General features: G+C 50.9%; 2 protein-coding genes across 2 annotated transcripts; both read right to left on the bottom strand.

Moving 5' to 3' along the window:
• Nucleotides 1–644: 644 nt before the first annotated feature.
• Nucleotides 645–7,306, bottom strand: Cirop (ciliated left-right organizer metallopeptidase). Its single transcript, XM_051143368.1, has 15 exons — nucleotides 7,248–7,306; nucleotides 6,113–6,504; nucleotides 5,894–5,987; nucleotides 5,754–5,805; nucleotides 5,259–5,402; nucleotides 4,843–4,968; nucleotides 4,597–4,681; nucleotides 4,320–4,465; nucleotides 4,066–4,237; nucleotides 3,701–3,770; nucleotides 3,528–3,624; nucleotides 3,170–3,436; nucleotides 2,315–2,544; nucleotides 1,981–2,160; nucleotides 645–1,125 (listed from the first exon to the last, which is right to left on the bottom strand). The coding sequence occupies exons 1-15, from the start codon at nucleotides 7,304–7,306 to the stop codon at nucleotides 975–977; spliced, it is 2,265 nt and encodes a 754-aa protein (XP_050999325.1). The 3' UTR covers nucleotides 645–974.
• An 11,926-nt stretch (nucleotides 7,307–19,232) lies between these two features.
• Nucleotides 19,233–20,875, bottom strand: Cebpe (CCAAT enhancer binding protein epsilon). Its single transcript, XM_051143410.1, has 2 exons — nucleotides 20,211–20,875; nucleotides 19,233–19,615 (listed from the first exon to the last, which is right to left on the bottom strand). The coding sequence occupies exons 1-2, from the start codon at nucleotides 20,718–20,720 to the stop codon at nucleotides 19,280–19,282; spliced, it is 846 nt and encodes a 281-aa protein (XP_050999367.1). The 5' UTR covers nucleotides 20,721–20,875; the 3' UTR covers nucleotides 19,233–19,279.
• Nucleotides 20,876–26,699: the final 5,824 nt, after the last annotated feature.

Here is a 26,699-nt window from a genome sequence, read left to right on the forward strand (position 1 = left end):
AGAGCATTGGCTGTTCTTCCAAAGGTCCTGAGTTCAAGTCCCAACAACCACATGGTGGCTCACAACCATCTAAATGAGATCTGGTGCCCTCTTCTGACCTGCCAACACGTATGCAGGCAGAATACTGTATAAATAAATAACTCTTTTAAAAAGTTCATGCCTCAATTTGATGATGAATGCTAGCACTGTAACTTAGCAGTGTGTTCCTGATTCTGTGAATGTGGTCACTGAAACCCGCTTCATTTACAGAAGATACCCAAATCTCAAGAACGACTGGTTTTGGTAACTAACTCAAAAGAACCCATATCATGTAACTGAAGCCAGTGCTGGCCCAGATGTGGCTGGTTTTACCACATTTACCCAACTCCAGCATAATTATATAACTTCCCAACCACAAGGTGATTTATTTCCCAGTGGTCAAATAAAATTAAGGAAAATCACAAGAGAAGGAAATACTTACTTGATCCTTCATATTGTTTGACTCCAAAGAGCAATGGAAATTAGATAATAAAAAGTATCATGTGTGCTGTCCTTGGGGCTGATGGCAAATGTTCCTGTTCTTCTGAAAACCAGTGGTGCTTCACAGATTAAACTGTTGATTTGTGGGGGAGGGTATCAAGACTCCGCATTTTGTACCTGGGAAAGCTATTGTAAAGCTGATACCCTAGCAAAGAGGCATTCTGAGGGAAGTACACCAGGGTTTCCAGTAAGTAGCTTGTCCCACCAGCAGCCTTTTTATTTATTCTGTGTATGTGCCAGTGCCCACGGAGGTCAGAACAGGGTGTTGGATCCCCTGGAACTGGAGTTACAGAAGGTTGTGAGCCACCCACTGTGGGTGCTTGGCATGGAGCCTGGGTCTTCCACAAGAGCCACAAGTGACTTTACCCAGTGAGCCATCTTGCTGGCTGGTATGTAGTTCTGAGTGGCGTCACACCAGCTTACTTTAATCCGATGTCTTGTAGCTCTGGTGGTGGTTATGTGGTGGCTGGTCCCACCTGGAGGGTAGCTCGTTTCTGATAGGCCAAAGTTCCCAGTGCACCCACCAGAGTTAGCAACAGTAGGCAGAACCCGGTGGGCAGAAGTAGGCCAGTCGTGGAGGGCTTATGGTCCAAGGAAGCCGGCAGCCTGGGAACATGGAAGGTACCATTTGTCCTGTAGCTGTGTGCAGGTGTCACAGGGACTGCAGCCTGTTTGAATCAAGCACTAGGGCAAACAAGTCAATAAAAGCGAACATAGAAGCCGGGCGTGGTGGCTCACGCCTTTAATCCCAGCACTTGGGAGGCAGAGGCAGGCGGATCGCTGTGAGTTCGAGGCCAGCCTGGTCTACAAAAGTGAGTCCAAGATGGCCAAGGCTACACAGAGAAACCCTGTCTCAAAAAACCAAAAAAAAAAAAAAAAAAAAAAAGCGAACATAGAACCTAAAATGGAGGGCTCAAACCAACACCCAGTCTCCACAGCTTCAAGTACTGAAAGAAGACCTAAGGTGAAGGTGGCATGGGAAGAGACTGTTTTGGTAGCTAGATCACAGGACTGCTGAAAAGAGCTGTGATGGCGCCCTTACAGTGCAGCCCCAGGATTCCTGAGGCAGGAGGATTACAAATTCAAAATTATCCTCAGCTGTGGAGTTGATTTGAGGTCAGCCTGGTGCTAAATGAGACCGAGTCTCAAAAAACCAAAACCCGGGGGGGCCAAAGCAGACGGATCTTTCTGAGTTCAATACAAAGTAAGTTCTAGGCTAGCCAGGGCTACACAGTGAAACTCCGTCTCAAACCTCCCCATTCCAAAAAGAAAAGAAAAAAGACAGCTAAAATCCCTAAGTTTTAGGGTTGGGGACCCCTATTACTGTTTGGTGGACCCAAAGTGACATTGGTATCTGTTTACTGAGATGCATAATCCTGTGTACACACACAAATGCATGCTTAACAAAGTGACGTCTGCACAGCAGGGATTCAAAGCTTACTATTTGGAGCGCCATCTTACTTGCTGTGTTCAGTGGTAAAGATGGCGTCTCCATGGTGTACGTGGAGGGGTTTTTCCGTCAGGACCAGGGTCAGGGCCCTGTGCAGTGCAGCTGCGGAAGGCCCTTGGCAGCCAGGAGTCTTCCACAACATCACAGTAAACACCAAGGCCGTGGTGATGGACGGGCTATGGAAATAACACCTGAACAGACATTGAGATCTCTTAATGGAGGAGAGTGCTTGAGAGCATAAGTGTTTCAGCCTGGGAGGAACAGGATGTAGAAAAAAGTGGGAAAGAAAAGACTTAGTGCATTCTCTGCGGCCCATTGTGTAAATAGTTGGAGCCGGCTCTTTACCTGCTGGTGCCATATCCTGTCACCAGAGCCCGCAGAACTACCTCAGCCAGCTCTTCTCTCTGTTCTTGCCCCAGAGAGTGGCCTGGGGTCCCACTTAATCTTAAAGACAGCTGGAATAGCAGATCTTGAGTTGAAAGACTCGTGGGCGAAGAAGTGACAGCACTGGTGCCTTCATTACCCAGACACAGCCGGCCTCGGGGACAGTAGAGAAGACCATAGTATCCAGGTATCTGCAAGGGGGTGGCAGGGTGTGAACTGCAGCCTCAGTCACTTGCTTAGCGCTACCTTCTAAGGAAAATGGCCATGCCTGAGGCATGGGCTGAGTAGATATTTAGAAGAGAAAAAAAAGATAAGTTGGCTAGGGGCTGAGCATGCGGCTTAGTGAATGCAGTGCCCCAGGGTTGATGCCCAGCACTACCAAGTAAATGCATAAATAAAATAATTTAAAATTCCAAAATACTGACCATGAGGCTTGGTGGCTCATATCTGTATTCCCAGTATATGAGAGGCTGAGGCTTATCTCAAGTTTAAAGTTAGCTGGGGCTATATATGTTCAGTTCTGGGCCAGCCTGAGCTACAGAGTATTAAGAAGCTAGACAGTCAGGCTGGAGAGATGGCTCAGAGGTTAAGAGCATTGGCTGTTCTTCCAAAGGTCCTGAGTTCAAGTCCCAGCAACCACATGGTGGCTCACAACCATCTATAGTGAGATCTGGTGCCCCCTTCTGGTGTGTAGGTGTACATGCAGGCAGAACACTGTATACATAAGAAATCATTAAAAAAAAAAAAAAGGAGCTGGACAGTCACAGCAGCCAAGCATTTCCTAGCTTTTCTGCTCCTATTACTTGAAATTGTTACCTGAACAGCCTTTCCTGGAAGGCAGGGGGTCCACGGCGACCCCTCCACTCGCACCTCGTATGCTCCCTTGTGTGTGCACTGATGTAAGTAGCAGCGGCCTGTGGGATCCTCCCTGGGGTCCGGAGTTCTCAAGGGTCGGCTGGTCTTGTCTTTGGAGAGCTCTTGGGAGGTAAGGTTGGCAAGGAAGCAACGGCTGTGCACATGGTAGATCTCCCCTTGGGGGTTCTCCGCTCTGGCGAGGAGTCCGTTCTCCTTCCAGCATTCACTCTGAAATGCAGGGAAAGGGTAGAGTGGTGTGCAGTGGCCATGGAGGCAGACACCTCCTGGGCCCGCACCCCCTGTTCTGTGGTGTACTCACCCCCTTGGTCAAGGGTTTGTACATGCGGCAGCCTTCTAGCATTGGGTCTGAGGAGCAGCTGCCCTTGTCCAGGTGCAGGTAGTGACAGCCGAGCCCACTGTGCAGAAGGGATAACAACAGATGACACTCGGTCCACTGGCAGTTGTAGAGCCCCCTGCCTGCTCAGCACGCACCTTTGGGTGCAGAAGAAGTCTGAGGGTTCCTTCCTGCATGTGCTCACAAGGCCAAAGTCTAGGCCAGCGCCTGCTTGTGCGGGAAGAAGAGAAAGCACTCAAAGATGAAAGCCCAGGCTGGGCAGAGTGGAACACGCCTTTGATCCCAGCACTCGGGAGTGAGAGCTAGGAGGAACTCTGTGAGTTCCAGGCCAGTCTGGTCTACACCGTGAGTTCTAGGACAGCCAACATACGTAGCCAGACCCTGTCTCAAAAACACGAAGCTCTAGCCATCCCCTCATGAACTATACCTGAGCAGCAAATAAGGCCACTACCTACCCACAGAGCTGGCAGGTTGTAAGTGTTCTGCAGATCTTACTTCTTACCCCGGCCCCACAGGAGTTCCTCTGCAGCACTGTAGTTGACCTGATACCAGCCTGAGTCTTCGAATGCAGCAAGAGTTACCGGGTCAAGTCGGGTACGCTGGGCACCCTCAAAGGTAGCAGTCATTATAGAGCCCTGCAGAAGTCTGGACTCCCAGTGTGACGATAGAGAGCCCTGTTGGATAAGGTAGGAAATGCCTGGTGGCTCCTGGGCTACTCCCACTTTCTCTCCCGTCACCCCAAGATGCTAGTCTCACTTCCTCTTCCAAAGGAACTCCCAACGAAGTCCCTGGTACACCCAAGTGCTTGGCCAGGCTGTGGCTGGCCGCTGGAGTGGCGAGAAGCAGTTGTCCCCACTCGTCTCGCCTTGTCACTTGTTTCCTTGTGGAACAGTTCCCTCTAGCTGGCTTCAGAAAGGGAAGAAGGCAACACGAGGAGGGGAAACCGAGGGAAGGGTGAGACACAATCGGAAGGTGGCAAAGTCCCTCCCGGTTGACACTTGAGGACGGCCACTCCCTCACTCCTTCTATTTACCACTTAGTCCCGAGGGACAGTCTCGCCACATCTTGAAGAGCTGTCCAGAAAAACCCAGGGCATGCAGCAGTTCATGTAGTGTAGCCTAGAAACCAACAGCTACCGAGTGAGGGGGCCACTCCACATAACCAGCTCTTCTTAGAGCTTAAGGTACCTCCTGCTCCATCCTCTATAGGCTCTTCCACTTTGTGAGAGGCTGCCACCCCTGTCCTGGTCCCCGGCCCTAACTCATCATGCAGCAGTCACCATGACAACGTCACCGAGGCTGAGGCTGGGGCTGGTGAGATGTTGGGCACAGTAGACAATGGTGCCAGCGAGGGGTCTGTCTCCTGAGTCCAGTTGGCAGCAAGCAGCATAGGCTATGACAGAGGGCTGCAAACAGGCCAGGAGAGGTAGGGCAGAAACGGGGAAAGTGAACTGATACAGGCAGGTGGAATCTTCCATGAGACAGAGGAAGCAGGGCCTCTGAAGAGTTCTACCACGGTGACACCCATGGGTGGCATGGAAGATTCTTAGCCCCTACACAGTTCAGGCTTTATCAGAACACTCCAAACTGCCCCCCCTCCCTGCCCCAAGAAGCACAACTTGGTAAAACAGCTTCTATCTCCTTAACAAACTTTAAGAGTGACAGAGCAGGGAAAAGGGTCGGCTTTGAACCTCACCTCTTTGTGACACTTGGAAGTGTGTGCAACCCGCACATACAAGAGAAAGTCACTGTTCCGGACTCCGGGGCCATCTGGTTGGATTAGTTGGGGCACACCATGCTCTGGCCACAGGGTATAGCCACGCAGGTGGGCATCAGGCAGCTGTCAGGGGGTGAGGTCTACCGTAAGCTCAGCAGTGGATGGGAGCTGGCCACTGGAATGGGGGAGGTATCTGTGGACTGTCCCAGTACCATCCAGACAGCCAGCTGGGCTCAGAGCACCTCACAGCACATGCAAGGCCTGGGTTCAAACCCGGGCTTAAGAAAACCAAAAAACCCGGATCCCTGCTTTAATGTGTTCTGAGCATTGTGGGTGGCAAGGGACCGTAGACTGCGTTATTAGGAAGAGAAAGACGGGACAATCCCACACATCTGTGATCAGCTCCTCTTATGTGCTGAGGGATTCGGTTAGTGCCCTTCAGATCCATCCCAAAGGCTGGTGAGGTGCTCTCACCTTTGCCCCAAGGCAGCTCTCTCCTTTGTACCCGGGGTTCAAGAGGCTGCACCTGTAACAACGAGAACAACAACTTGTGGCAGTGAGCTGGAGACTTTTCTAGATGTCTTTGGAGAAGAGGTCAACAGTGACAAACTCACCTGTGGTAGTTTGGGGCATCCGGGTCTCCCCAGACAGCACGGCAGTATCGTGTAGGGTCTCGACTCAGAAGCAGAGGTCCTTGTACCGGGAGGACTTAAGACAAGAGGACAGTTTCTTTATCCCTTCATCTCCGAGTTCGATTCGTTGGGCGTGATGGACTCTTTTTCTTAGCCCTCTGCCCCTCAGCCCTCCCTGGTAATTCCTGTCTCCTCACCTACCCGCTAGGGCACCTTGAATTCTTTGAGCGGCCTCTCTCACTGCAGCCAGAGCGCGAGATTCCGCCTCGGGAGCCCACGCTTCACCGGATACAGGGTCTCTTAGGTAGTAGGTTTGGATTCTAAGGGGTTGAGGCTCATGGGAGGCAGGGAGAGGAAGGACTGAGGAGCGGAAGTGTGTGGGCGTTTGGGAGAAAGAGGGCCTGAGAAGGCGCACGGACTTCTGGCTCTCATCATGCAGACATCTGCTTGTGGCCACGCCAAGGAGGAGCAGCAGGCGCATCTTCACTCCGTGTCTCCGCAACCTTCCCTGGGTCTCGTCCGCTGTGGCCCCCTCACTCCCCCGCCCACCCCCCCCCCCGTGTTCTCTCTCCGTTCCACAGCCCTGCACCACTCTGCACGTTGGTAGAAGATTTGAAAGTTGTTGACTAGTTCCACAGTTTCCTACTAGGAGGTCAGATAGGAACCACAGGGGGCAAAGCCGGCTCCTCTAGGGTGCCAGAGGTGGGGTCCTGGGGACTAGGAGCCTCCAGTTTATTTTTCCGGAGAGGGGCTACCGCACGTTCCTGGACCTCTGTCTTTCTCAGTAGGAAGCCTCGGAAACTCCCCCCCCCCCGAATGACAGAAAGTGGTGGCAATATAATGGGTGAGGAATGTGAGGGAGTGGTCGTTTTTATTTTTGTTTGGTTCCACTGTTGCTGTTCATGGATGCCTGCATATCTCTTTGGAGGGGAGCAAAGAGGTCCTGAACGTCCCTGGGCCAGCCTCTTAACTAAGCTGTGAGACTTTCAGGACTGATCTGCCCCTTGTGTGGTACTGCCAGCAGGTGCACAGCAAACTGATACCTCCTGTGCCACAGGACTGTGAGGCTTCGCAGAATCGGTTTGCTGGTTCACCAGAGAGGGACAATCAAAGATATTCTTTGCGAAGCGCTGGAGACTCTTTGTTTTCTCTGCTCCTGCTGTGCTTTTTTTCTGGGTTGTTTCCTGTTTGGCCACCCTTCCTTCCCTGCCTCTGGGAAGCCTTTCTTAGCATCTCCACCCCAAATTCCACACCCCTCAGAGGTGGGAGGGAAGGCTCACAGGAGGTCCCCTGCGTCAGAGCTCCTGAGGAGACCAGCTTTTCTCTGAGTACTTACCTGCTCAGATTCTTCCTGCTCTCCAGGCTTCCTGTCAGGTCTTCAGCGCGGGGCCCCATGCCTACCTCTTTTACTTTAACTTCTCTCACTATGTACCCCAGGCCTTGAACTTGTAACCCTCTTGCCTCTGCTTCCCAAGTGCTGAGATTACAGCCATGCACAGTTGTGTCTTCTCCGCCCTCCACAGATGTTAAAACAGCGCATCTAATTAATGTCAGGTGAGGACTAGAGTTTACTCTTTGTTTTTTGAGACAGGGTTTGTCTGTCTAACAGCCCTGGCTGTCCTGGAACTAGCTCTGTAGACCAGGCTGGCCTGCTCTGCCTCCTAAACTCTGGGATTAAAGGTGTGTGTGCCACCACGCCTGGTAAAGTTAATCTTATTTATATTTTTTTATTTTTTGAGGCTGGATCTCACTGTGTAGCCTTAGCTGGCCTGAGACCCTCTATGCAAACCAGGCTAAACTGGAGCTCCTAGGGATCTGCCTACCTCTGGAGGACTGAGATCAAAGGTGTGCACCACCACGGTCGGCTCAGGACTACAGAGGTTTAAAGAAACTTATTGGCTTCTCTTGAAGACAAATATATTTTTACATGTGACAACTGTGACAAGGAAGGCACCCCACTCCGGAGCCAGAGACATGCTGTCCCTTTTTATTTACGTCATTTTGACTGAGCGCCACAGCCTTCTCATTTTAAGGAAGATTATACTTGAAGGAGTGCGGCGAGAGGCAAGTGACCCTGCAAAGCACTACCAGTGCCCAGGGCAGTTCTGAGCACTCGCTGTTCTCCCAGAGGACTCCAGTTGAGTTCCTAACACCTATGTCAGGTGGCTCACAACTACCTCTAACTCAAGCTCCATGGGAATCCAGGGTCTCAGGCCTCCACTGGCCCTCATGTATATATACCCATCCCGCTTGCATATACATAAATAAAAATAAAGCACATTTTTGGGAAAGAAAAAGAGCAGTACCCAGCTCATGTTAACTGCTCAAGAAAAGAATATGAGCCGTCACGGTGGTGCACACCTTTAATCCCAGCACTTGGGAGGCAGAGGCAGGTGGATCTCTGTGAGTTCGAGGCCAGCCTGGTCTACAAAGTGAGTCCAGGACAGCCAAGGCTACACAGAGAAACCCTGTCTCAACAAACAAACAAACAAACAAACAAGAATATGTATTATACAGACTGAGGCAAGGTCCTGCTTTCTCTTTTACCAGGAGGGGGGAAATTACACACACACACACACACACACACACACACACACACACACACACACGCTGAAGTTAAGAGAATTTAGAATTTAAAAATTTATTATTAACAAATCTACAAGTTTGAAGGAATTCTTATTCTTATAGGCTTATATAGCTTTCTCAAGGTGTCTGAAGACTGTTTTCCCTGGATAAACAAAACAAAACAAAAAAGGAAATAAAAAACACCCAATAAGTAGTTTTTAATAAGATGAATTCTGTTGATCTGGCTCGCCAGGTTCCAAGCCCTTCTCCATCCCTACCCAATTCTTTGCTGCCCCCTGGTGGCCATGCTGAGAAAGGCGTGACCCAGCTGGAGCGGGAGTGGGGGGTTGGGGGGGGGGTGGTACATGTGATGTGGGATTGATGGAAGTTGACCAATACTACCCGAAGAACAGGGACACTTTAATTTTCTTCCATTGCCTGCTTATAAGCAGAGTATATGATACCTCCCAGGTCTGACAGCCTACCACAGGAAGCAACAGCTAACTAAAGTGTATTCATTTTAGGACCTACTGTGAGTCCCCCTGTACAGATGCAGAAAATGCCTGGAAGAAATACCTTGGCCCCGCTCTGCCCTAGATCCAATGTATCCGCCCACTGTTCACCAGGCAGAAGGGAACATTGATTTATATATCCTGTTTCCCAGCAGCAATTCTTTCACATCTTTAAAAAGAGCCTTTAAAAGATGTGTTTTATGGGTGTATTTTGCCCTTGTGTATATATGCGCTACACGTGCATGCCCAGGGCCTATGGCGGTCCGAGGAGCGTGTCCGAGTCCCTGGGCTGGGGTTGCTGTTGATGGTTGTCAGTCGCCGTGTGGGTGCTGGGGACTGAACACAATCCCTGCAGGAGCCACAGGGGCTCTTAACCCTTGAGCCGTCCCTTCCTCCTTCTTTGACATTTTTGTTTTGTTTTGTTTGTTTGTTTTTCAAGACAGGGTTTCTCTGTGTAGCCTTGACTATCTTGGACTCGCTTTGTAGACCAGGCTGGCCTTGAACTCACAGCAATCCGCCTGCCTCTGCCTCCCAAGAGCAGGGATTAAAAGCGTGCGCCACCACACCTGGCATTTGACATCTTTTTAGTAATATGTATTATATTGCACTTGACCTCTAGATCCTCCTCTCTACTGAAATCCAGTGCTGAGACCACCAAAATATATTATTATGCCCAATTCTATGTTATTAATTAATTATGCTTTTTTCAAGGCAGGGTTTCTCTGTGTAGCCTTGGCTGTCCTGGAACTCACTCAGTAGACCAGGCTGCCCTCAAACTCCCAGACATCCTCCTGCCTCTACCTCCTGAGCTCTGGGATAAAAGGCATGTGCCACCATCACCCAGATACTTATTTCTTCTTTTCTTTTTTTTCTTTCTTTCTTTCTTTTTTTTTTTTTTGTTTTTTTGTTTTTTTGTTTTTTTTTTTTTTTTTTTTTTTTGAGACAGAGTTTCTCTCTGTAGCCTTGGCTATTCTGGACTCGCTTTGTAGACCAGGCCACCAATGCCCAGCTTATTTATTTTTTGTTATTATTATTTTTTCCAAGACAGGGTTTCTCTGTGTGGCCTTGGCTGTCCTAGACTCACTTTGTAGACCAGGCTGGCCTTGAACTGACAGCAATCCACCTGCCTCTGCTTCCTGAGTGCTGGGACTAAAGGTGTGTACCGCCACACTCGACTTAATTTTTTATTTTTAATATTTATTTAGGGCTGGAGAGATGGCTCAGAGGTTCAGAGCACTGGCTATTCTTCCAGAGGTCCTGAGTTCAATTCCCAGCAACCACATGGTGGCTCACAAGCATCTATACTGGGATCTGATGCCCTCTTCTGGCACGCAGATAGAGCACTTATACATAAAACAAACAATAATAAAACATTTAAAAAGAATTATTTATGGGGAGCTGGAGAGATGGCTCAGCGGTTAAAAGCATTGTCTGTTCTTCCAAAGGTCCTGAGTTCAATTCTCAGCAACCGCATGGTGGCTCACCACCATCTAAAATGAGATTTGGTGCCCTCTTCTGGTGTGTAGACATACAGGCATACAGGCAGAATACTGTATAAATAATAAATAAATACATTTAGAAAAAAAAATATTTACTTATAGCTGGGCAGTAGTGGCTCATGCCTTTAATCCCAGCACTCGGGAGGCAGAGGCAGGTGGATCTATGAGTTCAAGGCCAGCCTGGTCTACAGAGTGAGTTTCAGGAAACAGAGAAACCCGTCTTGAAAAAAAAAAAAAAAAAAAAAAAAAAGAATTCATTTTATGTGTAGTGTTTTGCTTCCTGTGCATGTGTGCACCATGTGTAAGCCTAGCATCGAATCCCCTGGAACTGGACTTGCAGGTGGTTTTGAGCCATCACATGAGTGCTGAGAACCAAGCCCAGCATCCCTAGCTGATGAACCTCTCTCCATCGCCCCCAGCTCCAGCTGGACTTTTATGTGACTCTGTTTTCCTACCAGACCTCAGACAGAGCTATGTCGTATTCATCTCTTTGAAGGCGTATGAAATAACTATGGAGGGATGGTGGAGGTGAGAAAATGAAGATGAGGCGAGAGGAAGGTGAGGAGTTACACTAAGAATAACCACTGTCTAGGCGGTGGTGGCACACGCCTTTAATCTCAGCACTCGGGAGGCAGAGGCAGGAGGATCTCTGTGAGTTTGAGGCCAGTTTAGTGTACAGAGCGAGTTCCAGGACAGCTAGAGCTGTTACACAGAGAAACCCTGCCTTTTTTTTTTTTTTTTGGTTTTTCGAGGCAGGGTTTCTCTGTGTAGCCTTGGCCATCCTGGACTCACTTTGTAGACCAGGCTGGCCTCAAACTCACAGCGATCCGCCTGCCTCTGCCTCCCGAGTGCTGGGATTAAAGGCGTGCGCCACCACGCCCGGCTGAAACCCTGTCTTAAAAAAAAAAAAAAGCCATTGTCTTATCAAGAAGGCTTTGTGACCTGATGTTGTTCCAAACTATTTATTTATTATTTTTTGTTTTGTTTTGTTTTTCGAGACAGGGTCTCTCTGTGTAGCCTTGGCTGTCCTGGACTCCATTTGTAGACCAGGCTGGCCTTGAACTCACGGCGATCCGCCTGCCTCGGCCTCCCGAGTGTTGGCGTGCACCACCATTACCGGCGTTCCAAACATTTTATACTCCTATGATTCTCCCAGAAATCTTAGGAGGTTTACGTATTATTGATAGTATCCTAATTTTACAGTTGAGTCACAGCAAAATTAGGCAATACATTAGCTGTGTAGGATTTCAACCCTTCTGATCACACCCACTAGGCTTCTCAGCATGGCTTCTCACATTCACCCAGAGAAGCAGAAGTTACCTTAGGATGAAACGAGAAACAGGAGAGATGAAGGGAGGCACAAAGATGGGGACAGGAGAGGATGCGGAGGAAGACAGACGCGAGATGTTGGAGAAAGGAGGATTGCTCCATGGAGCAAGAAGTTGGAGGGTCCTGAGAGAAACTGTGAGGGAGGGTAGCCTGAGGAACGCCATCTCCACAGGTGGTGGCGCTGCGGCTGTGATGACGTCACCGCGGGCCCGCCCTGCCCAGCGCGCTCTCCTCTTTCCGATCCTTCGCCCTTCCGCCGCTAACTCTCTGCCTCCACTCCACTCGGGTGAGGTGGTCCCAGGGCTGAGCCCAGAGCCTTATCATCATCACAAGCTGCGTGTCTATGAAATAACGGCGTCAGACACCCGCCTCTGATACGATCTCTTTTCCTTATGGTTCGTTGCTAGGTTGGCTCACTGCAGCTGCTGGACAAGCTGGCTGGGGGAACTGTGACCCTCTTTTCTTTAGTCTCCCCTTCTCAGTCTTAGGGTGTGGACTCTCCACTGAAATTCTTTCCTGAATCTCTTCACACACAGCCCCCCTCCCCCATCCTTTCCACCAGCCTTCGATGGATCCAGCGCTTGCCTGCATTTGTGTTTGACCGGCTAAGGGCCGGTCACTGCAGAAGACTGACCGTTATTCATACCGGCAACTTCAAGTGTGTGCTCCCAAGCCAGAAATATCAGCGTTCTCGCGGACCCTTAGCAACTGGGATTTTATCCCTTCAGTCTCCAGCCTCTCCTGCAGCTCTGCCCCGTCTGGAACCTCTTCTTTGACAGTGGTCAAGAAAAGCTGCAAGACAGGAGCACAGTCAATCAGCTATAAGCCTTTTATTTTTATCGTTTTAAGATGGGATCTTGCTTTGCAGCTGGTGCTGGCAGACTGGCCTCAAACTTGCCATTATTTTTTCTTAGTCTACTGAGTGCTAGGATTGCAAGCCTGCTTCTCCATGCCCACCCCACCCCATCCTTTAAAAAAAATAATTATCACCATGTTTGGCCTTGAACTTGCTATGTAGACCAGGCTGGCCTCAAACCCATCTGCCTCCTGCTTAAAGGCATATGCTACCATGCCCAACTCAGATCTATGTGTTTTAAATTTTTTTCTTTGGAGACTAGAAAGTTGGCTCAGCAATTAAGAGCACTTGCTGTTCTTACAGAAGACCTAGGTTGGATTCCCAGCACCTACATGGTGGCTCACAACCACCTAGAACTTCAGTTTTGGGGGCACTGATACTCCTAACCTCCTTGGACACCAGGAATACATGTGGCGCATACATATACATGCAAGCAAAACACTCACGCATATAAAATACAATAAATAAATCTAAAAATAAAATGAAAAAATTGTGTGCGTGTGTGTGCATGTGTGTGCGCGCGCTGTGTGTGTCTGCTATGTGTGTGCAGTGTGCGCGCACTGTGTGTGTGTATGTGTGTGATGTGTGTGTGTGCACAGTGTGTGTGCTCAGTGTGTGTGTGGGGTGTGTGTGTGATGTGTGTGTGTGCTCAGTGTGTGTGCTCAGTGTGTGTGTGTGGGGTGTGTGTGTGTGTGTGTGTGTGTGGTGTGTGTGTGTGTGTGTGTGTGCTCAGTGTGTGTGTGGGGTGTGTGTGCTCAGTGTGTGTGTGGGGTGTGTGTGTGTGTGTGTGTGTGTGTACGTACATTCATGCCATGGTACACACAGGCATTGGTTCTCTCCCTTTACCACTGGGTTCTGGGTATCAAGCCAGCATCAGGCTTGACAGTAAATGCCTTTACCTTCTGAGTGATCTTGCTAGCTCCCTATTTCTAATTTTTATGTTTTATCTTTTTCCTTTCTAAGAGAGTGAGGGAAGGAGTTCTCTTCTTTTGGAAGGGCAGTTCTTCAATTGTGCTCTGGATCTCCCCTGCGGGAGCTGGGGAACTCCGGCCTCTGCTCTGAGCTCACTCCAGGCATCCCTCTCTCGCCCAATCTAGTCTTCCCGACTCCAAGCACAGAGCGTGCCAGTGAAGACTGAAGACTTGCTGGCGGGCAGTCGTCTCTCTGTGGGAAAGCCTGTTTTTTGCTAGACTTCCCTTTTGAATTCTGCTTCTATGTTGCTCCCTCAAGCAAGCCTTTCTCGGCCCTCACATTTAAAGTAGATGCCGTAAACCGGGTGTGGTGGCACATGCACGCCTTTAATCCCAGCACTCAGGAGGCAGAGGCAAAAGGGTCTCTGTGAGTTTGAGGCCAGCCTGGTCTACAGAGCGAGTTCTAGGACAGCCAGGGCTACACAGAAAAACCCTGTCTCAAAAAAACCAAATAAAGTAGACGCCTTGATTGAGATCATTGGTGCCAGGTGTGGTGGTACACCCCCCAATTCCAGTACCTGAGAGGCTGAAGCAACAGGGTTAAGAGCTCAAGTCCAAGGACCCGTAATCCCAGCACTTGGGAGGCAGAGGCGGCCAGATCTCTGTGAGTTCGAGGCTAGACTGGTCTACAAAGTGAGTCCAGGACAGCCAAGGCTACACAGAGGAACCTTGTCTTGAAAAAACAAAAAACAAAAACAAAACAAAAAAAAAGGAGTTCAAGTCCAGCTTGGATTACTATAGTGAGACCCTGAGTTAGAACAAACAAAATTTACCATAGATCCCCTCTGTTTTAGTCACACAGCAGTGGCCACACTCTAGGATTGTGTGTTTGTGGCGCCATGCTTGTCTGCTATACTTAATAACTGTAGATTCTACAAGAGCCAAAGGACCCTCATTTAGCCTGCAGTTCCTACAGTAAGTAAATCGCCTGGCCAAGAGCAAGTGTCTCATAAGTGTCTCATAAGCCTTTCCAAAGAAAACCATGAATGTTGCAAGAAGGGAGGTGAGGACAGAAGGCAGTAAAAGAAATGGAGTGTGGTGGGTTCTGCCTGAAATCTCAGCACTCAGGAGGCAGAGGCAGGAGAATTGCTTTACATTCTAGGCTAGCCTGGCCTTCGGTATAAGACCCTGTCTCAACAAAAGCAGCCAATGAAGCTGTCATGGAACACCAAGGTAGAGAGGAGGCTTACTGTGCTAGCCCAAGAAGGCTATTAGAGCCAGGATGGGCTTCTAGGAGCGCTCTCTCTTGAGGCCAGGATACTTTGGAGGCTTGAAGACAGGGCAGGTGGGTGGAGCTAGCCTTTATCTCAGAGTGCAGCCCTAGCTAGCCTCGGATGTTGACAGGGGGAGCTAACAGGGCTTTTGCAAACCTTCCCAGTTGCAGAAAGCCAGCAGTCTGTGGGACAGGTGGGTGGGGCCCTGAGCTTATCTCCCAAGCACAGTCCTAACCTCAGATGGTAACTAAGGGGGAGCTAGTGGGAGTTTTGCAAACCGTCCCGATTGCAGCAGGCCTGGATGGCCTGGCCAGGGTCACCACGCGCTAGGTGTTGCAGGGGATGTTAGGGGGTTTAAGTTTGAGCGTCTTGGAGGAAGCTTAGCTTTCAGGGCACTGGGGTGGGGCCGTGCCTCTAACTACATCATGCCTTGTTTCTTTTTAAGACAAGTGGGAGGCCACAGCTCTTGGTGGTGGTGATGGTGGTGTGGGGCGAGGGGGGCGGGGAGTGAGTGTGTCTTTTTCTGCAAGCAAGGCCTTCCCACAAGGAGCCAGGACACTTCCCTGTTCCCTCAAATGACAGCTCATGGTTGTTTTGATGAAGCCAAGTTGTCCATTTTGCTTTGAAGACACTTCCCTTCTGTCTCCATGGAGAGAATCTTTCACCTGCCCTTGGTTTTCTGAGGTCAGGCTAGGGAGTACTGTCCAGGTTAGACCACTTTCACTTGGGAGGAAGAGCTGTTCTTGGAGGGGACAAGTGAATGTCCAAGCGGAGTGTGAAGGCCCTGGGCCCTGCTGTCTCGTCCCCTCTATTCTAGATTTTTTTTCACCGGCTTGGAGCAGGGCAAAGGGTGGAGGTGAAGAGGCCTCTTTCCACCACAACCCCAACCGGGATCTTGCAACACTGGGATGGGGGCCGCAGGGGCCCCCGGGAGTGAGGCAATCTCTGGGGGTTGGGAGGTGTGCACCGAGGGGGGCAGCTTTCACAAGCACCGGCTGACTGACCTTGGCAGACTCACCTTGGGCAGCTTCCTCCCTCGTGGTATCTCAGTATCTCCCCACAACCTTCCTTCTCACAGGCTTCCCTGTAGCCCGAGAGAGCGAGCGAGCGAGTCTCAGTTGTCCTTTACCTCAGTTCTGCTCAAGAAGAAAAAAGGGGGCTTCTGAACACGAAGAAGGGGTCGCCTGGGCGTGGGCAGGGCTTGCTTTGCTGTTTTTCACATGTTCTCAAACCCTGCTCATGGAGTCCTTCCAAACTGTGGCAGGGCTTGGCCAACCGCCTCTCCTTCCTCTCCCTCCTCCTGCTGGGTCCTTTCCCAGTGGACAGCCCTGAGAGGTCATTCTCAGGGCAGAGATGACCCAGCTCGCCTCCCCAGCTCCAGCGTCGGGGCAGAGGGGACGGCAGGAGAGTCTTTTGCCAGTTCCTTTCTGTAGAGGATGTGTTTCCTGGCCTTCTCAAGTTCGTCCTTTCAGGTCTTTCGGGCTGTCCTCAGCACCTGCCGTTTGCATGGCCCTTCCAGACTGTGTTCACTCTAGACTCTACACCACTTCCTCCAAGAGGCCTTTGGCTCTCCTAGCTGAAACAGTATCTGTTTGTTAATTTGATCCCCCCACACCCCCATGCCCCCCCCCAGGTACCTTCAAGTGGGATAATGTAAATGAAAGTACTTGATAAAGATTGGAAAGCTACAGGAGCATTGCCACCCTAGTGCCCTAAGGGCAGGGGGATGCTAAGAGAGGGGCCAGCAGACAGAGTCGGCTCCCCTCACCTCCAGGGGGAACCTGCTGCTGAGGGAAGGCAGCCAGCAGAGCGTGGAGCAGCCTTAGGAAAAGGGATGGTGGCAGAGAGGGCTACAGGAGACAGGAGGCTTGTTCACGGCCTCTTTCTTCCTATTCCTGTAGCTGAGAAATGGTTCTCTTGCTCAGAAAGGATGCTTGACAGTGCTTGCTGGATAAATTACTACGGCCGGAGCCAGCTCCCGTCAGATTGAGAGGCTCCTGCAGGTGGCAGGACACATCAGGATAGAACCGCTCAGAAAAGAGTCAGGTTGTGTTTGCTCTGCTCCTTGTCTTGTGTCAGTGAGATGTCACTGGGGTGGTGTCTCTTCTTCAGCTTCAGTGCCAATTGGAAAGACTCCTATCACAGCGGGTGTGGTGGTGCATGCCTTTAATCCCAGCACTTGGGAGGCAGGGGCAGGTGGATCTCTGAGTTGGAGGCCAGCCTGGTCTACAAAGCAAGGTCTAGGACAGGCAACAGCCAGGGCTGCACAGAGAAACCCTGTTTCAAAAACCAAAACCAACCAACCAACCAAAAAAACCCAAAAAACTTCTTATCTCTGAGGAATGACGGGTCACTGGGGGGCTGGGAGGAGACACAGTTCAGAGTGGTGATGGAAAAAAGCTCAGACAAATCAGATCCCCCAAAATGAGTCCAGGGGTGCATGGGGGGGAGACCCTAAGCCTGAGCCACTAGCTGCATTCTGTGCAACCCCCATCCCCAGGCTGAAGTCAAGGTGAGAGGATTTTCCCAGGTGCCATAGAGACGGACACCTTTACCTCCTACTCAAGCAATACCCATCAGCCCTCCACCCAAAGGTTCAAGTCCACCCTAATCGGAGCTTGGCTGAAGACCTGAGGACACTAAAGAGCTTGAGGGAAAAGAGAGAGTGCTGAGACACAAAAGTGGGGAGAGTTCTGCCTGAGGTTAGCCTGGTACCCACAAGATGCCTGGGACACATGAGAGCTTCTCTCACTGAGGTCTGAGGTGGAAGGAGAAAGAGCCCTGTGATGATCCGTAGACATCCCCTCCCCTCCCCTCCCCGCTGCCGCCCCCTCCTCCTCCCCTCCCCGCTGCCGCCCCCCTCCCGCTCCCCACCCCCATTGTAGCTGTTTACTCACTGTTACCCCTTTTTTAAAAAATTGTTTTGTGGTGCTAGCAATGTGACCTAGGGGTTCCGTGGAATACTAGGGGAGCCTTCTGCCAGCTCACTCCCATCCCCGGCCCTCACGGCTATCCCTTGCCTGTGGCTCATGTGCTGCCTCAGGGCTATTTTTCCCTGAGGGAAGGCTGTGAGAGTGGAGGAAAGACTTACACAGTGCTGAGGCAGCAAAGGGCCTAACGTGCGTGCTCTTATCCTCCCTGGCCCTCCCTGCTTTATCTTCGAGATGCGGCTCATGCTATCTGGCCTGTCTGAGGGCAAAGCTCACCCAGATGATCTCTTGAGGTCTCTCCTAGAGCCTCTCGAGATCTGTGATTTCACGGAGCTAGGTTTGATTCTGCCCCTAAACAGCTGTGTGGTTCTAGATGGTTTCTTCTTCTCTCTGAGGCCCCGGGCTCCTAACCTGCAAAATGAGAAATTTAAATGACCTGAAGTCTGTCTATTATTTATTTATTTTAAGCAAAATGGAGCCGGAACAAATATTCATGCCCTGCAACCTGCCAAACTCCATTTCTCTATGAAAATAGCACCACGAGATAGGTACACAGATTCCTCCTGTGAAGATGGGGAAACTGAGGCACCGAAAGGCGAGTTAAGCGGCTTAAGGTCAGACAGCCAGTAAATAGCAGAGGCAAACCAACACTCTCAGTCACTGCACTGTTTTGCTTCCTGGCCTGTGGGGGAAGAAAACACCTGGAGTGTGGGGTTTCTCGGGCACAGACTCAGGGTCAGTGTTCTCACATATGCATCAGATCCTGACTTCTACCCCAAGGGCTCACCTTCTCCAGTGTTAGGGAGCCAGTGCCCTAGCGGGTGAAGGATAAAGCTAGGAGTGAGGATGTGGAGACGGAGTGCCGGATCAAGAGCTGAGGGACTACAGGTACGCCAGAGCCGTCAGAAATTTTCCCATGTGCACCTGGGAGAAGAGCTCCCAAGCTTTAAAGTCAGAGAGCAGGCCAAGGATCATTGGGCCTGGCACTGGAGCTGTGTAGTACGGGGTCACCCTGAGCCCCCCAAAATCCTCTCAGGTCAGTGCACATCCGGCACCGGCGTTCAGAGTAGTGGTACCAAGCATTGGTTCAACTTACAAAGGACCAAGTGGATGGATGGAAGGACATGGAGGAGAAGTGACAGGCCTCAGCTGTGGCCGGTCAGTATGTCAGTAGTTCTAGGTGCTCATTTGGACACAGAGACGGGAGAATATGTGGACCTAGCCATATGTATCCCCTGCCATCGGTCTCTTCCGTGAGTATACACACAGCACCCCCACCAGGCCCAGGCCCAAGACCCAGTGAACAGCTCCAGCAGCAAGTCACAGTGCGGTTTATTGAGCCACAGAATCATTTGGGTCCCGACCTTCCCAGCCACTAGCAGCCATTGTCTGTGTGACCTCTGTTTCAGGCTTGGCCCGTTCAGGACTCTGGGGACCTGGGAGGGTGGGGGCAGTCCTTCAGGTTCTGGTGCCCACAGTCTGCCAGGCAGGCTCAGCTGCAGCCCCCCACCCCCTTGATGAGACTGGCAGCCTCGGGGATCTGTCGGAAGAGGTTGCGCAGAGTGTCCAGCTCCTGGGTGAGCTGCTCCACGCGGCTGCGCAGACGCTCATTCTCAGCCATGTACTCCAACACCTTCTGCTGTGTCTCCATAATGCGCCTCTTGGCCTTGTCCCGGCTCTTGCGCACGGCGATGTTGTTGCGTTCGCGCCGCAGCCGGTACTCTAGGCTGTCTTTGTTTACTGCCTTCTTGCCCTTGTGTGAGGGGCCGGCTGGGGAGGGCGCCTTGAGGAGCGGACTGCAGGGAGGGGCGGCGGCAGCCACAGGGGCCTGGAGGGTAAGTCAGAGGGACAGAGAGGTGAGGGTCTCCCAGGAGGCAGAGCAGGGGGCCGAGCAGGAATCCCAGCAGCAAGGACATCCTTGGGACCTCAGAGGAATACAGGGCTTCTAGGCAGCGCCCACCTCCCGGACATCACCCTGTCTCCGATCAAGATGGTAACCCAGATACGCATGGTCTTTGGTCTGAGACCAGAGCTTTCTTTCACGCTCTCATATTCTCTGAGGATGCTTTCCTTTGGCTTGTCTGTAATAGGTCTCCTGTTCTACAATTCTACAGCCAGCCACATTTCCTCTTCCAGAAGCAGACAGGAGAGAAACAAGAGAAGGGGGGTGGGGTGGGGGAACAGTGGACAGCAGGGAAGCTGGCCCGAGCTAGATCAGGACAGAGCAGCTGCTACGAAGTGTCTTCAGGACACAGTGGAGTTCAGAGAAGTGAATTCACAGAGGGAGCGGGGCCCTGAGGTGGGCCATGGTCCCAGAGAAGCACCAAACACAGACTGGTTAGGGAAGTCTACCAGTTAGAGTACCCTCATTAACCACCTTGCTCCAACCCGGGAGAAAACAGGGAGGACTGCCTGGGTCTTACCTTGAGGACGCGCAGGGGCTGGCCAGGTGCTGCCAGGGTTGGCGGGAGGTGCACCGCTGTTTGCCCACAGTGTGCCACTTGGTACTGCAGGGGATTGTAGCTGCCTCGGCTGGTGCCTCGGTTGCCTTCTGGCCCACGAGGCTCCTCTTTCACTGCCACAGCCCTGGGGTCGTAGCTTCCTGGGTTGCTGTAAATGCCAGGCCCCAAAGCCTTCCTATCTGGGCCAAATGTGTGTGAGGGATAGGCATATGGCCGAGGGTCAGCCGGCAGGTAGTGGGGGAACGAAGGGGTTCCTGGGCCCTTAAGGCTTCGGGCTTCAGGCGCTGGCTTCATGGCAAAGAGGTCAGAAAGTAGCTGCTCTTCTCCAGACTCGATGTAGGCAGAGAGGTCGATGGAGGCCTCATGCTCACACATGTCCCCCAGCTCCCCGGGCCCAGATCGACCCCCTGAGAACTCAAGTGGTTGCTGGCCACCCCGAGGCTCACACTCATAGTAGGTCCCGTGGGACATGGCTGGCCCGCCCCCTTGGCTCCCCGCCCCTGGGTCCTGTGCTCGGGGGCACTCGTTGGGATGGTCAGCCTGCTCTCTCTTGATCTCTCCCCTGTCCTAGATTTGTTCTAGGTCTGTCCTCTCTGGTCTTCTCTGTCACCCACTCCTACGTGGCTTCTCTCTCCTCCGCTTCCTTTTCCCTCTCTAGTCAGTGCCTCTCTTTTCTTCCCTTTTCCCCTCTCTCCTTGGTGTGACTCAGGGAGGGGCAGGGCACACCCCAGAGGGAGGGGTGCTTAGCAGTTAGGGCGCTCTTTGGTGAGGCCCTAGTCACAGTCCAGAAATTGCTGTTTGGGAAAATGGTTCCTCTTGTCCTGTGAGCTCAAGGAATTCTAACCCCTCGCCAGAGTAGCTCCTCTGACTGTGCCTTCCTCCAGCTACCAAGGAGATCTGGGCAGAGTGCAACAGAGAGAGCATGCCTCTGGGGCCAACTTTGTCTAAACTCCTTCCTTGAAGAATCTTCCTCCAGGTCCTGTCCTCCCCACCCCAAGACCTGAATTCCACCTACCCTGGGGTAAGTCTGTAGCCCCACCTCTTACAGCTTTCTCCTGGGTGTAGGGCCATCATTGTTTGAAGGGTATTGGAAACCATACTAGGTTCTAGGACCAAGCCACCCATGGCCCTAGCTCAGGGTGTATGCTCATTTGCTAGTTTTGAGACAGGGTCTCACTATGTAGATCAGGCTGGCCTTGAACTCACAGAGCTTTGCCTGTCTCTGCCTCCAGGGTGCTGCTATTAAGGTTCTTTGGCTAGGTCTTTGCACAGGGCTTGTGTTCATGTCTCCAGTCCTGGCTGCCTCTAGCAGCCTGGCATAGTCCTGTGCTGCCTGGGCAGAGCTGAGGTTTGTGGGCAAGACCTGGACCCTGTTCCTCAGGCTCAGGCAGGCTGCTGCCCCAGAACCAACAGACAGGATCTGCTCGGAAGCCCCAGTTGCTCCACCCTGAGAGAGATTGAGGCTGAGCCCCCCCCCCCCCCCCCCCCCCCCGCCCGCGCTGGCTGGAGGCTCTGCCTCCTACTTCCTGTGCCCTGGGCTGCAAGCGGGCTCTGGAGCTCACTGCTGCTTTGGCCTCCCTTCTGCACGACTGACTGTTTTCTGACCTCTAATGTGTGTCTCTCGGGTCCACTTCCTCTTGGAGGCTTGAGATGTCTTCTTGCTCGTCCTCACCTCTTCCTGGGGCTATTTCAGGGTCCACAGGAGAAGCCCAGAGCTGCCTGACTGCACTGCTTGATCGTCTACCAACCCCCAAACCTCACTTTCCTCCTTCCTCCCTCCAGTGGCCCTGCTTTTACTTGCAAAGCTTCAGACAGGGCTCTAGTAGCAAGAAAAGAACACAGAGACATGAGAAATGTATTTCTTTTTGCTTTTTTAGGTTGCGTCTCCCTGTTAGCCTAGGCTGGCCTTGAACTCTCAATCTTCCTGCTTCAGTCCCCTAAAGCTGAGTTGACAGGTATGACATCATACCCTCCTGGCCCTTGTATTACTAACAGATGTTCTGGGAGAGGAACAGATTTTTTTTTAAAATGAATTTATTTTTATTATTCTAAAGTGTGTGTGTTGGCCAGCCGTGATGATGCACGCCTTTAATCCCAGCACTCCGGGAGGCAGAGGCAAGGTGGATCTCTGTGAGTTCAAGGCCAGCCTGGTCTACAAAGTGAGTACAGGACAGCCAAGGCTACACAGAGACTTTGTCTCGAAACCACAACAAAAACAACAAAGTGTGTGTGTGTGTGTGTGTGTGTGTGTGTGTGTGTGTGTGTCTCCATGGAAGCCACAGATATCAGATCTCCTGGAGCTGGAATTACAGGCAGTTGTGAGGCATACACTGTGGGTGCTTGAAGCCAAACTCAGGTCCTCTGGAAGTACTCTTAACCACTGAACCATTTCTCCAGCTCTAAGAACCAGAACATTTTCTTTCTTTCTTTTTTTCTTTCTTTCTTTCTTTTTGGTTTTTTGAGACAGGGTTTCTCTGTGTAGCCCTGACTATCCTGGACTCACTTTATAGACCAGGTTGGCCTCGAACTCACAGCGATCCGCCTGCCTCTGCCTCCCGAGTGCTGGGATTAAAGGCATGCGCCACCACTGCCCGGCATCAGAACATTTTCTAAGATGGGTATTCTGAGGACCAGGTAACTGTGAGAGGCCATAGTCGGGGTAAGCTTAGAGAGAGCTTGCATACGTCATTGAACACTAAAATAAAACTGCAAATGTGACTTGCCCTCACGTCAGACAAAGTATCCTTGACAGAATCCTTCATCCTTTCCAACGCCACAATCTGCCCTGCAAGCTCTGAGCACAGCCTGAAGCATGGCCAAATTTGCTTCCTCCAACGGCCCTGGCCAAGCAGGAGGAGAGCCACCCGCATCTTAGACACAGAGCACCGGAAGTAGTGGGGCGATTTCTGCTCTCCGGCCCACCATTTCTGGAGAGATGGCTCAGAGGTTAAGAGCACTGACTGCTCTTCCAGAGGTCCTGAGTTCAATTCCCAGCACCCGCATGGTGGCTCACAACCATCTACAATGTGATCTGATGGCCTCTTCTGGCCTTCAGGGGTACAAGCAGGCAGAGCAATGCATACACAATAAATAAATCTTAAAAAAAAAAAAAAAAGAGAGAGAGAGAGAGAGAGAGATTTCAATTTGTGACCTGCCGCTATTTATGGCCACTAGGGGACGATATTGGTTCCCAAATTCTAGACTTTTGAGACCGCGATGGTTTGGAATCAGGTGGACAGCAGGGGTCAGGCTTTCTCAACTCTGACACCAGCCCTGACAGCTCTGCTCTGGGAAGCAGGAAGAGGGAGCGTAGACAGGATGGGGATTCTCAGTCAGGTTGCCGATAGGGTGGGAAGGCTAAGGGGACTGGTGCCAGGACTCAAAGAGAAACTCTGTCCCCTCCTCGGGTGTGGAGTAACGATAATGGGCGAGCCTTGCGCCACCTGATAAAGTACTGCTTTTTTCCATCGATGAAACTTGCACTATTGCATGCTGACCGTTTTGCTGTGAGCCAAGGCAGTATTTTTATCCTAATTTTATCGTCTCGGAAAATAAGGGAGCGAGGCTGAGCTGTACACGAGCTCCAGCCTTGTTGGTCTCCGAAAGGGCTGCAGGCATGTTCTTGAAATGGCCCTGAGGATGGAGGGATGGAGTGGGTGTTGCTGTGTGACTCAGAGACTCTCCTTCCGCCTAGGTGGCTGCCGTGGGCAGGGGGAGAGCTACAGGGCAGCGCTGAATTCCCTGCCGGAGGCGCACAGATAAAGCCAGCAGGAAATGAGAAAGTCTGCGGCGTGTGTCCCAGAGAAATAAGCGGTGCAGGTGACTGGACTGGCGGAGCTGGCGCTGCCTGCAGGCTCAGGTTAGCATTGCCTAGTAACCGAGGTACTAGGGGTCTAGATAGAAAAGCAAGAGAAGGGCTGGGGAAAACAGGGACGGAGATGGGACGGCAGTGCCACCTAAAGACTGGGAGGTTCTTACTCAGGAGAGGAACGAAGCCTTCCCTTGCTCAGGCTCAGCGGGATCGGTTTCCTGTTGCTACTGTAGTGGCTACCTGTTTGCATTGATTAAAACAATGAGTGAATATTATCTCAGCGACTTGTGACAGGCGTCTCTCCAGGACTGCCACTAAGGCTTCCCCATAGGGCAAACGCATGGCGTGACTGTGAAGAGGGAACTGGACGCCACTCACTGGCTCTCTGGCCCTGGTCAAGCTCCTGTAAAATGGCAGTAGTAATGGCTGCCTCAGGAGGTTGTTCGCACTTTGAAAATGCTAGCGTGTGTGAAGCAACTAACTCAGGGAAGGCTCAGCCTTCTCCTTCCCTTCCCTGACCTCTCCACTGTTCCTACTCCTGTCCCTAGAGCATAAACGCCTGCTGCCTTGGAGGTTAGGTTGTCAAGCATTTAAAATATCTGGGTTTTAAATAACAGAAAACCCATGTGGGTGTGGTGGCTGCATGCTTCTAATTCTAGCACTGCAGAGACAGGTGGATCTCCATGAATTTGAGGCCAACCTGGTTTCAAGCTAGTCCATGCTAATAGAGAGAAAACACTGTCTTGAAAAACCAACCAACCAAAAACAAAACAATAACAATAGAAGCACATAAACTTGGATTATTTTTTAACATCTGTTTATTTATTGTATTTTTTGGTTTGTTTGTTTGTTTGTTGGTTGGTTGGTTGGTTTTTCGAGACAGGGTTTCTCCGTGTTAGCTTTGGCTGTCCTAGACTCGCTTTGTAGACCAGGCTGGCCTTGAACTCAGTGATCGGCCTGCCTCTGCCTCCCGAGTGCTGGGATTAAAGGCGTGGGCCACTACGCCCAGCTCGTTTTCGGGTATTTTTTGAAGACAGTTTCTCTGTGTAGCCCTGGCTGTCCTGGACCAGGCTGACCTCGAACTCACAGAGATCCACCTGCCTCTGCCTCCCAAGTGCTGGGCATAAAGGGCTGTGCCACCACTGCTGAGCTATATTTATTTATTTTTAAAGGTTTTCTTTGGTTTCCCTTTTGTTTTTCATTTTATTTTATGTGTATGGGTGTTTTACCTGCATGTATGTCTCTGCACTTCATGTGAGCAGTGCCTAAGGAGGTCAGGAGTGGGCGGTGGATCCCGAGGTGCCTATGATGGTCAGAAGAGGGGATCTGGTCCCCTGGAGCTGGAGTTAGGGATGGTCGAGGCACCAAGTAGGTGCTGGGAACTGAACCTGGGTCCTCTGCAAGAGCAAGTGTTCATAATCACTGAGGCATCTCTCCTGCCCCACATGTGTGTATTCCAGGGCACAACTTGTGAGAGTCAGTTTCCTCCTTTGGTCATGTGAATCTCAGGGAGAAAACTCCAGTTATCAGGCTTGTAGGTAAGTGTCGTTATTAGCAGAGTCATCTCTGGCCTTTTTTGTTTTGTTTTGTTTTTTTGTTTTTGTTTTTCGAGACAAGGTTCCTTTATGTAGCCTTGACTGTCTTGGAACTCTCTTTGTAGAACAGGCTAGGCTCGAACTCACAGAGATCTACCTGCCTCTACCTCCAGAGTGCTAGGATTAAAGGAATGCACCACCATGCCTGGTAGTGTGCTTTAAAAAAAGAAAGAAAGTAAGAAAGAAAAAGAAAACAGGATCTAACCTAGGCTGGCTTTAAATTCACCAGCTAAAAAAATGACTTGAACTCATCAGTCCTGCCTCTTTCTTCCAAGTAGGGTCATAAGCATGTACCATCACTCTTAGCTTGGCTATTTTTTCGTTTTTTCAAACAGGCATTTTGAGCACAAATGATGAGGTCCTGTGTAGGCTCCAGCAGTAGACCCTGCCAGTGGAAGCTTGTGGTCCAGACTGGGAGCCCCACGGGGCGGGGACGGACACAGAGATGGTCCCTAAACTGCAAGAGGATAGAACATACTCATTCTTGGCTTCTTTTCTCCGGAATGCAAATTTAAAAAAAAAAGATTTATTTATTTACTTATGTATACAGGTGTTTTGTCTGACTTTAGATCTGCACATCAGAAGAGGGCATCAGATCTCATTGAACTACAGTTATGGATGGTTGTGAGTCATCATGTGGTTGCTGGGATTTGAACTCAGGACCTCTGGAAGAGCAGCCAGTGCTCTTAACCACCAAGTTATCCCCGCAGCCCCACGGGGTGCAAGTTTTAAAAAGATTTTATTGTGTTTATTCTTTAAGTGTGTGTGGAATCTGCACATGAGCACAAGCAGTCGCATTGGCCCCGGCAGCTGGAATTGTAGGTGATGCTGAGCCACCAGATGTGGGTGACAGGAATGGAACCCTGGTCCTCTGCAGGAGCAGTGTGAGCTCTAAAATGCCAACCGTACCATCCCCAGTCTTTTTTTTTTTTTTTTAAATCAGGTTTTACTTGTTTATGCATGTGCCACACAGTGTTGTCAAGAACAGATGAAATATTCGGGAGTTGCTTTTCTTTCTAACATATGGGTCTCAGGCTGTCGGGT

Source organism: Acomys russatus, chromosome 3 (genome assembly GCF_903995435.1).
Source record: "Acomys russatus chromosome 3, mAcoRus1.1, whole genome shotgun sequence".
Classification (NCBI taxonomy): Eukaryota; Metazoa; Chordata; class Mammalia; order Rodentia; family Muridae; genus Acomys; species Acomys russatus.

What these genes read in the sequence shown, in the direction of transcription:
- Cirop (XM_051143368.1), bottom strand. Translation starts at nt 7,306, where the DNA reads ATGGGGCCCCGCGCTGAAGACCTGACAGGAAGCCTGGAGAGCAGGAAG. An exon ending in GCCTCGGTGACGTTGTCATG is followed by an intron (nt 4,682 to 4,842) that starts GTGACTGCTGCA and finishes GTTGGTTTCTAG; the next exon opens with GCTACACTACATGAACTGCT. An exon ending in GGAACTCCTGTGGGGCCGGG is followed by an intron (nt 3,771 to 4,065) that starts GTAAGAAGTAAG and finishes CCGCACAAGCAG; the next exon opens with GCGCTGGCCTAGACTTTGGC.
- Cebpe (XM_051143410.1), bottom strand. Translation starts at nt 20,720, where the DNA reads ATGTCCCACGGGACCTACTATGAGTGTGAGCCTCGGGGTGGCCAGCAA. An exon ending in AGCCCCTGCGCGTCCTCAAG is followed by an intron (nt 19,616 to 20,210) that starts GTAAGACCCAGG and finishes CTTACCCTCCAG; the next exon opens with GCCCCTGTGGCTGCCGCCGC.